Below are 12,752 nucleotides of genomic sequence, written 5' to 3'. Positions count from 1 at the left end.
GGTATAATTTTCCTATTTCCTGGGCCTAAATCCCATCTTTGCATGTAGAACAGAAGGCGTGCCTGTGGGTCTTTGACAAGTCTTAATGAAAACAGGTGGTCTAGTGAGGTTGTGTCTGTGACGGTGATTCTAACAATATCAAGCAATAATACGAGGACTGCAGTATCCTAACATTTATGAAAATACATAATGTGAATGTGTTAGGAATATCACAATGATTTGTAAGTAATGCATCACGATCGCCATTAATCAATTTCTGATTCTTTCATTAAGCTAAACTACGAAAACTGCGTATTTAAATGACGTACATGATGATCGCGAGGCATTAGCAACATAGATGTGCAAACTCAACTTCCACAAGCTGTATATTACACATCTCAGTACTGGCACCAGCAGAACAGCTGTATATTACACATCTCCGTACCCGAACCAGCAGAACAGCTGTATATTACACATCTCAGTACCGGCACCAGCAGAACAGCTGTATATTACAGAGCTCAGTACCAGCACCAGTAGAACAGCTGTATATTACACATCTCAGTACCGGAACCAGCAGAACAGCTGTATATTACACATCTCCGTACCGGCACCAGCAGAACAGCTGTATATTACACATCTCCGTACCGGCACCAGCAAAACAGCTGTATATTACACATCTCAGTACCGGCACCAGCAAAACAGCTGTATATTACACACCTCAGTACCGGCACCAGCAGAACAGCTGTATATTACACATCTCCGTACCGGCACCAGCAGACCAGCTGTATATTACACATCTAGTACCAGAACCAGCAGAACAGCTGTATATTACACATCTCAGTACCAGCACCAGTAGAACAGCTGTATATTACACAACTCCGTTCCGGCACCAGCAGAACAGCTGTATATTACAGAGCTCAGTACCGGCACCAGCAGTACAGCTGTATATTACACATCTCCGTACCGGCACCAGTAGTACAGCTGTATATTACACATCTCCGTACCGGCACCAGCAGAACAGCTGTATATTACACATCTCAGTACCAGCACCAGCAGAAGAGCTGTATATTACAGATCTCAGTACCGACACCAGTAGAACAGCTGTATATTACAGAGCTCAGTACCGGCACCAGCAGTACAGCTGTATATAACACATCTCAGTACCGGCACCAGTAGAACAGCTGTATATTACACATCTCCGTACCGGCACCAGCAGAACAGCTGTATATTACACATTTCCGTGCTGGCACCAGCAGAACAGCTGTATATTACAGAGCTCAGTAACAGCACCAGTAGTACAGCTGTATATTACAGAGCTCAGTACCAGCACCAGCAGAACAGCTGTATATTACACATCTCCTTACCGGCACCAGTAGAACAGCTGTATATTACAGAGCTCAGTACCAGCACCAGCAGAACAGCTATATATTACAGATCTCAGTACCAGTACCAGCAGAACAGCTATATATTACAGAGCTCAGTACCGGCACCAGTAGAACAGCTGTATATTACACATCTCAGTACCGGAACCAGCAGAACAGCTGTATATTACACATCTCCGTACCGGCACCAGCAGAACAGCTGTATATTACAGAGATCAGTACCGGCACCAGTAGAACAGCTGTATATTACACATCTCCATACCGGCACCAGTAGAACAGCTGTATATTACAGAGCTCAGTACCAGCACCAGTAATACAGCTGTATATAACACATCTCAGTACCGGCACCAGCAGAACAGCTGTATATTACAGAGCTTAGTACCAGCACCAGCAGAACAGCTGTATATTACAGAGCTCAGTACCGGCACTAGCAGAACAGCTGTATATTACAGAGCTCAGTACCGGCACTAGCAGAACAGCTGTATATTACAGAGCTCAGTAACGGCACTAGCAGAACAGCTGTATATTACAGAGCTCAGTACGGGCACCAGCAGAACAGCTGTATATTACAGAGCTCAGTACCGGCATCAGCTGAACAGCTGTATATTCTACAGCTCAGTACCTGCACCAGCAGAACAGCTGTATATTACAGAGCTCAGCACCGGCACCAGCAGAACAGTTGTATATTACAGAGATCAGTACTGGCACCAGCAGATCAGCTGTATATTACAGAGCTGAGTACCAGCATCAGCAGAACAGCTATATATTACAGAGCTCAGTACCGGCACCAGCAGAACAGCTGTATATTACAGAGCTCAGTACCGGCACCAGCAGAACAGCTGTATATTACAGAGCTCAATACCGGCATCAGCTGAACAGCTGTACATTCTACAGCTCAGTACCTGCACCAGCAGAACAGCTGTATATTACAGAGCTCAGCACCGGCACCAGCAGAACAGTTGTATATTACAGAGATCAGTACCGGCACCAGCAGATCAGCTGTATATTACAGAGCTGAGTACCAGCATCAGCAGAACAGCTATATATTACAGAGCTCAGTACCGGCACCAGCAGAACAGCTATATATTACAGTGCTCAGTACCGGCACCAGAAGAACAGCTGTATATTACAGAGCTCAGTACCGGCACCAGCAGAACAGCTGTATATTACAGAGCTAAGTACCGGCACCAGCAGTACAGCTGTATTTTACAGAGCTCAGCGCCGGCACCAGCAGAACAGCTGTATATTACAGAGATCAGTACCGGCACCAGCAGATCAGCTGTATATTACAGAGCTCAGTACCAGCACCAGCAGAACAGCTGTATATTACAGAGCTCAGTACCAGCAGAACAGCTGTATATTACAGAGCTCAGTACCAGCATCAGCAGAACAGCTGTATATTACAGAGCTCAGTACCAGCACCAGCAGTACAGCTGTATATTACAGAGCTCAGTACTGGCACCAGCAGAACAGCTATATATTACAGATCTCATTACTGGCACCAGCAGAACAGCTATATATTACAGAGCTCAGTACCAGCATCAGCAGAACAGCTGTATATTACAGAGCATAGTACCGGCACCAGCAGAACAGCTGTATATTACAGAGCTCAGTACTGGCACCAGCAGAACATCTGTATATTACAGAGCTCAGTACCAGCACCAGCAGAACAGCTATATATTACAGAGCTCATTACTGGCACCAGCAGAACAGCTATATATTACAGAGCTCAGTACCAGCACCAGCAGTACAGCTGTATATTACAGAGCTCAGTACTGGCATCAGCTGAACAGCTGTATATTCTACAGCTCAGTACCTGCACCAGCAGAACAGCTGTATATTACAGAGCTCAGCACCGGCACCAGCAGAACAGTTGTATATTACAGAGATCAGTACCGGCACCAGCAGATCAGCTGTATATTACAGAGCTGAGTATCAGCATCAGCAGAACAGCTATATATTACAGAGCTCAGTACCGGCACCAGCAGAACAGCTATATATTACAGTGCTCAGTACCGGCACCAGCAGAACAGCTGTATATTACAGAGCTCAGCACCGGCACCAGCAGAACAGCTGTATATTACAGAGCTCAGTACCGGCATCAGCTGAACAGCTGTATATTCTACAGCTCAGTACCTGCACCAGCAGAACAGCTGTATATTACAGAGCTCAGCACCGGCACCAGCAGAACAGTTGTATATTACAGAGATCAGTACCGGCACCAGCAGATCAGCTGTATATTACAGAGCTGAGTACCAGCATCAGCAGAACAGCTATATATTACAGAGCTCAGTACCGACACCAGCAGAACAGCTATATATTACAGTGCTCAGTACCGGCACCAGCAGAACAGCTGTATATTACAGAGCTCAGTACCGGCACCAGCAGAACAGCTGTATATTACAGAGCTCAGTACCGGCACCAGCAGTACAGCTGTATTTTACAGAGCTCAGCGCCGGCACCAGCAGAACAGCTGTATATTACAGAGATCAGTACCGGCACCAGCAGATCAGCTGTATATTACAGAGCTCAGAACCAGCACCAGCAGAACAGCTGTATATTACAGAGCTCAGTACCAGCAGAACAGCTGTATATTACAGAGCTCAGTACCAGCATCAGCAGAACAGCTGTATATTACAGAGCTCAGTACCAGCACCAGCAGTACAGCTGTATATTACAGAGCTCAGTCCTGGCACCAGCAGAACAGCTATATATTACAGATCTCATTACTGGCACCAGCAGAACAGCTGTATATTACAGAGCTCAGTACCAGCACCAGCAGAACAGCTGTATATTACAGAGCTCAGTGCCGGCACCAGCAGAACAGCTATATATTACAGATCTCCTTACTGGCACCAGCAGAACAGCTGTATATTACAGAGCTCAGTACCAGCATCAGCAGAACAGCTGTATAATACAGAGCATAGTACCGGCACCAGCAGAACAGCTGTATATTACAGAGCTCAGTACTGGCACCAGCAGAACATCTGTATATTACAGAGCTCAGTACCAGCACCAGCAGAACAGCTATATATTACAGAGCTCATTACTGGCACCAGCAGAACAGCTGTATATTACAGAGCTCAGTACCAGCACCAGCAGAATAGCTGTATATTACAGAGGTCAGTACCAGCACCAGCAGAACAGCTGTATATTACAGAGATCAGTACTAGCACCAGCAGAACAGCTGTATATTACAGAGCTCAGTGCCGGCACCAGCAGAACAGCTGTATATTACAGAGCTCAGTACCAGCAGCCCCATCGCCACTGTATGTTGTTATATTGCAGCTCTAGTTCCTAACAGACATTTCATCCCAGGGAAAAAGTGCCCCAAAATCCACTTGTCAGACCCAGGGGCGAATTTAGGGGTCAGGCCTCCCCTAGGCACAACATTTTTGTGCCCCCCCCTCCCCCTATTTTAATGTAATCATATATGTATATACATTGTTATTTATATATAATTCATAAAAATTTAACTGTAGCCCACCTTAATATTTTTTTAAGCACTCTGGGCTGCTCACTGTACGGAGGACCCGGAGGGAGGGAGGTACTTATTAGTACAGTGATTAGCACAGTGTCTCCGTCAGTCTCTCTCCGGCTCACACACTGTAGCCAATGGGCGGGAGCCAGCAGCAGTGAGCCTGAGCCATTTCTGGACGCGCAGGGGGACAGTCGGACCCAGCCACTAAGCGGTGATGTAATGTGCATGGCAGAGTGGGTGGGCAGTGGCGGGTGATGAGCGGCGCTGCCGCCTACATATGATAATTCATGTCTGCGGCAGTGGCACTCGTCACTCGCCGCTGCCCATCCACTGTGTCATTTAACAGAATGTCAGCCTGCCTGCCGCCCTTAATTGGTGCCGCCCTGAGGCCGGTGCCTCACGGGCCTAGGCACAAATCCGGCCCTGGTCAGACCACTCCAGACTATTAGGTCTGATTTATAAAAAACACTTCTCACACTAGGAAAAATTTGTATCCATTGCATGCATATTGTGGTGTTACAAGTTACCTTAATTATATATGAAATATGCTGCATTCAGGCCCTCAGAGTGACTCAAGGGATTAATAAGTATTGTCTTCCTAGTAACACTACCCGCATTCACAGCATTTTTAGTTTCTCTTCTGTGTGTAGGATGTAGGACAACATTTATATGGTTTCTCTCCTGTGTGACTCCTCTGATGTTGGACAAGATGTGACTTCCGGGAAAAACATTTGCTGCATTCAGAACATTTATATGGCTTCTCTCCTGTGTGACTCCTCTGATGTATAACAAGATGTGACTTATTGGAAAAACATTTTCTGCATTCAGAACATTTATATGGCTTCTCTCCTGTGTGACTCCTCTGATGTGTGACAAGGTTTGACTTATTGGAAAAACCTTTGCTGCATTCAGAACATTTATATGGCTTCTCTCCTGTGTGACTCCTCTGATGTAGGACAATAAGTGACATATTGGAAAAACCTTTGCTGCATTCAGAACATTTATATGGTTTCTCTCCTGTATGATGCCTCTGATGTAGGACAAGATATGACTTATTGGAAAAACATTTGCTGCATTCAGAACATTTATATGGCTTCTCTCCTGTGTGACTCCTCTGATGTAGGACAAGATGTGAATTCTGGGGAAAACATTTGCTGCATTCAGAACATTTATATGGTTTCTCTCCTGTGTGACTCATCTGATGTCGGACAAGATGTGACTTATGGGAAAAACATTTGCTGCACTCAGAACATTTATATGGCTTCTCTCCTGTGTGACTCCTCTGATGTATGAGAAGATGTGATTTACATGTAAAGCCTTTGTCACACTCAGAGCACACATGTGGTTTCTCTCCTGTGTGACTCCTCTGATGTATAACAAGCTGTGACTTATCAGAAAAACATTTGCTGCATTCAGAACATTTATATGGTTTCTCTCCTGTGTGACTCCTCTGATGTATGAGAAGCTGTGATTTACATGTAAAGCCTTTGTCACACTCAAAGCACACATGTGGTTTCTCTCCTGTGTGACTCCTCTGATGCCTGAGAAGCTGTGATTCATATGTAAAGCCTTTGTCACACTCAGAGCACACATGTGGTTTCTCTCCTCTGAGGCTCATCATGTATGAAGTGAGAAATAAATTAGTTGCTGAAGGTTTCTTCTATCCAGAAAATAAAATTGCTTTTGTTCCTCCTCCTGAGGTGTAAGGAGATATGATGTATTTAGTTGGCTTGATCGGAGAACAATGTCCCTTTCCACGTCGTCTTAGTTAGAATCCTGCTCCTTATATGTCCTGTAAGAAACATAATATATAAAAGCATAATGGTTACCAGGATAACATTACTTTTATTATATAAGACGTATTTATACACAATAACAAGTATCAGTCACTGATTATATATTCATGTACAGATGTGTCCACATACATCCAGCCTCCTTGTGCGTTAAACAGTCCTTCTAGTCCTGCCATGCTATAGCAGGATTGTAAGAGCCGAGCATCTTTTTATTAAATTCTTTGCAAAGCGCTAGGGGCATGATCTTGGCAGCGTGGGAGTAGAACAGGACTGGCCAACCTGTGGCTCTCCAGATGTTGTGAAACTACAAATCCCAGCATGCCCTGCAACAGTTTTGCTATAAGTGAGTGTTAAAACTGGGGCAAGGCATGCTGGGATTTGTAATTTCACCACATCTGGAGAGCCACAGGTTGGCCTGTCCTGGAGTAGAAGCAAGAGCTCCCTGGCTGATATTCCCTTCCTGATAGCTGCAGGGCGGGAAGCACCGGCAGACATCGACGTGAGGGTAAAGCAGACCTGCACCCGCTGCTGTGCAAGGGAGCAGAGGGCCCAGTGGTCATATGTGAGGCTGCATGAGCACATTGCTTACCAGCCACCAGGAACCTTAATTCTGTAAGGAGCTAGGTAGTCGTGCCAGCAGGAGACAGCGTTAGACGCCTGGAAGTAGTGGGCTGTTGTAGTCCGCAGGAGAAGGTGTTATTACCAAGAGGCTGCTGCGGGGCATAAGTTGCGTCTTTACCTGAACCTTTATTCTTAAACTGCATAGTCAGTGATTATTGTCAGCGGATAAAATCAGTTAAGTGTTGGCTCAGTTACCGGAGTGCTATAGGGCTCTGTGTTGTACCATCTGGACAGAGTGGGACATTGTATTTGTTGCCAAGGGAGATTGCCAGCGAGATAGTGCTGGCTCCTGAAGCCCTTCGTGGATCTAAACTGTAGAATTCAGCTTGCCATTAAAATATAACTGCAGAAAGCAACTGTAGCATCATTGTGGAGTGACATAGACTAAGATAGCCAAGTCCCCTGGTACAGAAATGTAATACTGACATTGTGTGTGTGTGTGGAGACACCAGCACCGCACTTGGCAGTTATACTGGGGAAAATCTGCAATAGCACAGCTGCAGCCCAGCTAGAAAGATATGCCTGCGCACAAGCCAGAAACAATTCACAAACACCCCACCACATACCACCCCCTCCAAGGGCAATAGCCCACCGAGGACCCCTGAAATTACACTTCAGCAGGTTCTAGAGGCCATAAACAGCAGCAAGGAATGCTTAACCACAAAAAACAGGATTTTAATTACCTACCGGTAAATCCTTTTCTCGTAGTCCATATGGGATACAGGGGTCTCAATATGCTGGGGAATAGAGGGTCCTCCGCACGAGACAGGCGCATATAAAATCTTTAGCACAGTGTACTGGCTCCTCCCATCTACGTTCCCAACCACAAGCCAGTTAAGGGAAAACTGTGCCCAAAGTAGGATGGATATACTTGAGAGAAGAATATGAAAAGCGATATGTGGTGAGCTTCATACCAGCACACGTCAACAGTAATCAGGAGAACTGGAAGCATGTTTTTTTTTTAACGGTAGTTACAACTGGTGACAAGAAAGGTTACCAACACAACTTCAACCAGATAACTGAGAACATGTTGCAGAAAAGACTCTGCACCGAGGCGGGAGCACCCAGTATCCCATATGGACTACGAGAAAGGGATTTACCGGTAGGTCATTAAAATTGTATTTTCTCTATCACCCATACTGGGGTCTCAATATGATAGGAATGTCCCAGAAATACCAGAATGGATAGGAACATGTGGAGACTTCTGTAGCACCACCTGCCCAAACTGGGTATCTTCTTCGGCCAGAGCGTCAAACTAGTAGAACTTTACAAATGTATGTTGGCCTGACCACATCACAGCTCTGCAAAGTTACAAAGCAGAGACACCCCAGGCAGCTGCCCAGATTAACCCCACCGCTCTTGTTGAATGGGCATCACGGAAGCAGGAAGTGTGTAATCTGCTGACACATAAGCTTGTTGAATCGTTGTTTGTATCTAATGAGCAATGGACAGCTTAGAATATAACTTTTATTAAACAACTTAAAAATAGAGAGAAACATCACCACAATTAAATAAGTACATACATGAATAAATTTCTACAACAATTTAAATGGTAGTGTCGTCATTAAATCACTGGCAAAAATGATTTATACACGGTATCCACCTCTAATACAATGATTTTGCACAAGATAAATTGAAATCCAAGGTTGGAGTTTGTGCATGAGTAATTATAACTGACCAATGTCTGTTACTTCTTCAGGACAGATTACCAACAGACATTGGTCAGTTATAATTACTCATGCACAAACTCCAACCTTGGATTTCAATTTATTTTATGCAAAACCATAGTATTAGAGGTGGATACCGTGTATAAATCATTTTTGCCAGTGATTTAATGACGACACTACCATTTAAATTGTTGTAGAAATTTATTCATGTATGTACTTATTTAATTGTGGTGACGTTTCTCTCTTTTTTTAGAGTTGTTTAATAAAAGTTATATTTTAGTTCACTCATAACACATTAATTTAAAAGCGTGCCCCAAAAACCCTTATTGTTCTGCCTTTGTCCTCCTTGGGACACCCCCCCTTTTTTCTGTTAACTTTATTGCTGAACTATTTTGAGAGCACCTCCAACCAAGCACCCTAGCGGTACCAGATCCTAATTAGGTCCTATGTTGGTCTTTTGAATAATAAAAACATATCACCTTATTAAGTTAGAGCCTGTGACAATCCTTCCCTTCCTATACTGTTACTTGTTGTCCTCAAGGTGGAGCACAGCTGTTGCTTAATTAAACCAATTAGCTCTGGGCCTGGTGTGTCAGGCTGCATACCTGTAGTTAGTCTCCTTGTTAAGGGGGCTTGTCTGCCTTGGCTATTGTGATTGGGAGTTTGCCCTTAATCTCCCATGCTGCCTTTTACCCAGACTTTGGTGATTTTCCTTGTGAAGCCTGTCCTATTCTGTTTTGCCTGTCAGCTTCTGGTGCAAGCCTGAAGTCGGTGTCCTTGCTGTGCATCTGGGATTGTATTGCAGAAGAGACCAAGTTTCTTCCTGTCCCCTGGTACCCAATCAATGAGGGAGAGAGGGGAGGGGGGATTGGAGGTCCGCACACAACTGGGTCATATCCCTTTAGTAATTTTAGGGATTTTTATGTATCTGGGCTGCCTTTATTGAAAATAATCTGGCGGGGGTGCTATCCGGGCAAAGGTTAGGACAATAGTTTGTAGGGGAAAGAGAAAGATTTGCACAATAGATGCACACCAAAGGAGAAAGATATTTGAAGAAGAAATTTCTGGTTTGTTACGGTTTTAAAACGTAAACTTTTATTAGTTGATTTGAATAAAAAGAAGAGAGAGGACACTGTCCTGTGCAAACTTTTAACACATAGGATTGCACAGGATAACCACCTTCTGCGGCTTGTGAAAATATTTTCAGAGGTTAAAACTTTTTAGACATACATATACACAACATATAATGTGAAGTGCAAATGCACACAAGAAAGAAATAGTGTTTTTAGTGATTAAAAGAGTTTCTCTTGGACAATTTGGCAGTGCTGTGAATATTTATATTTTATAAATCTTTATTTTTCAGCACTATTTGGAGAAATACCCCTATGAGAAGAAATAATCTAGTATCACTTCTTTGGGATTTGGTCCCCACTTGCAATGGGTTTTGTATCAATAAATGGATTTTAATTTGGTGTTAGGTATTTAATTTTTAACACACTAAATCCATTATTTGGTATGAATCTATTGTGCAAATCTTTCTCTTTCCCCTACAAACTATTGTCCCCTGGTACCGGCTACTGATGTCCTGACCCAGACCTGTACAGAGATAAGTGTCCTTGTACCATCTAGGCATTTGTATTCTCTGCTAATTACATTATTATCTATGTGCAAAATTATGTGGTGTCTCTTTGGTATTCCCACAAGCTATCCTCAGTATTATGGTGGGAGCCAGTTCCGTGTTATTACATCTTGCTGCAGAACTGCATGTATAGGTCTAACTTTTGGAGTATTGTGTAATTATTAACATCTTTATGCATTGTTGCATCCAGGGTAGTGTGGTGGGAAACTGTATCGTTGCTCCCTACTTCACTATCTTTCTAAATTGATCTAGCTAGGGATCATTAGTCAAAACAAGTGTACATTGGGCTGCTGGAGAATTCCCCTGTGGAGGACAGTTTTATCACATTATTGTTTTGTTCCATGTTTATGGGTTTTTAGTTAGAAATCGTCTTGTCTGCTCTGGAGGTGGTAGGCACCTTGTTTCCTTGCCAAGTCCAGGTGGCACCGGGGTTGGAGTGTACCTAATTTACTCCTTTGAACGTGGCTATTATTGGTGAAGTCTTAGCTCTGCAGGTGCCTATAGCCTCTGGAGGGATTAACAGAGTTATGGTTGGATCGTGGCCTGTCTGTCCCAGTAACCTCTTGTCTGGAATCCCCTCAGAACCCTAACAGCATCATAGATCACAAAGAGGCAATCTGTATTATGAATGTGAGCTATCCTTTTAACATGTTTTCAAAACATCCAGGGATTCTGGGATATTAGGATGAGCAGTGCTAGTCAGAACCACAATAGGCTGGTTTAGGTAGAACGCCGATACCACCTTCGGCAGGAACTGCTCTCTTGTTCTAAGCTCCGCCCTGTCTTCGTGAAAGACGAGATGTGGGCTCTTACACGACAATGCTCCTAATTCTGACACCCTCCTAGCAGAGGCTAGGGCCAGAAGCACTACCGTCTTCCACTTGGGGTATTTCAAATCAGTCGTTGCCAGGGGTTCAAACCAGGATTTATATCGAAGACATAGAGAGGTCGCTCCGCGGTGAGTTGGTATGCCAAGTAGCTGCTAGTACAAGCTACTGTGGGTAGTAGCTCCCCCAGTCAAAAACATACAACAAAAAAGAGAAAATGTAACAGCGCTGATCACCGGATTCAAATGGTTAATACATTTTAATATTAATAATGCAATTGCATGGATAAGATAGGATAAAAGTTCAATAAAATTTTTTTTACAAATCATGTTTTGTTAAGGTATATTCACCCACTGGTTCCACTTGGTGGCTGCAGGATTTCTGGCTTTTTGAAAAATCTGCAGCCAAGCAGCGAAATGCATCAATGCTATCATCCCTGGGATCCACAATTGCTGCTTTAACACCATCTTAGCTCTATACAGCATTCATTTGTCAGTCCACCACCTAACGAGGGATTACCATACACCCTCCCGGGTTTTCCACCTTTGAACCAGTCATTTCCACAGCCAGAAATCCTCTGCACAGATGTCTTCCGAGGTAGGGGTTGAGACTGCCCCCCTGTGGCTACAAAAGGAACAGAGGGGTGTGCTATCCCCCAGAGGCAAAACTAGGAACAGAGGAACCTGAATCAGACTGCACACATTATCCATTGGGCCCAATAGGAATGGACATTTGCATCAGAGCCAACCTTCAGCCACCAAGTGGAACCAGTGGGTGAATATACCTTAACAAAACAAGATTTGTAATTAAAATTTTTATTGATTGTAGCTTTATCCTATCTTGAATTTGGTGATCAGCGCTGTTACATGTTCTCTTTTTTCTTGTTCAGACCACGATGACTGCAGAAAATTCAACACCATGTCCAGTTCCAAGGGTGCCGTAGGAGGCTAAATATGGAGAGCGCCTTTAATAAATGTCTGTACTTCAGGCATGACAGCCAAACTTTTCTGGAAGGAAACAGACAAGGTCGAAATTTGAACCTTTAACGATCCCAGACGTAGGCACCAAATCCAGACCTGTCTGCAAGAACTGCAGGAAACATTCCAGCTTAAAATCAGCAGGTAGAAAGGTCTTTTTCTCACACCAGGCAACATATTTCCTCCAAAAGCATTCTAACGTGGGTCTTGGTAGATATCACCGAGGCATGCAGGCCCTTCTGGGCTAGAATCTGTCTCTCAACCTCCAAGCCATTAAACAAAGCCACCCTAAGGCCCCTTTCACACACACACCAGCAGCCGCCGGGCAGCGAAACCCCACACGGCCAAGTAGCCCTGCCGCGCACAGAAGTTTACAATGGTCGGGA

General features: G+C 44.2%; 1 protein-coding gene across 1 annotated transcript in view; it reads right to left on the bottom strand.

Annotated features, from left to right (window-relative positions):
* Window positions 1–2,172: 2,172 nt before the first annotated feature.
* LOC146075937 (uncharacterized) overlaps window positions 2,173–12,752 on the bottom strand; it is a 56,828-nt gene continuing 46,248 nt past the window's right edge. The window contains exon 3 of the mRNA XM_083185636.1: window positions 2,173–6,307. Coding sequence (XP_083041762.1) covers window positions 5,471–6,307 — 837 coding nt within the window. The 3' untranslated portion in view covers window positions 2,173–5,470. The remainder of the gene's footprint in view (window positions 6,308–12,752) is intronic.

Source organism: Crinia signifera, chromosome 4 (genome assembly GCF_055691185.1).
Source record: "Crinia signifera chromosome 4, ASM5569118v1, whole genome shotgun sequence".
In the NCBI taxonomy this organism is placed as follows: Eukaryota; Metazoa; Chordata; class Amphibia; order Anura; family Myobatrachidae; genus Crinia; species Crinia signifera.
Note: the sequence above shows the minus strand (reverse complement) of the source record. Positions and strands in the feature narration are given on the sequence as shown.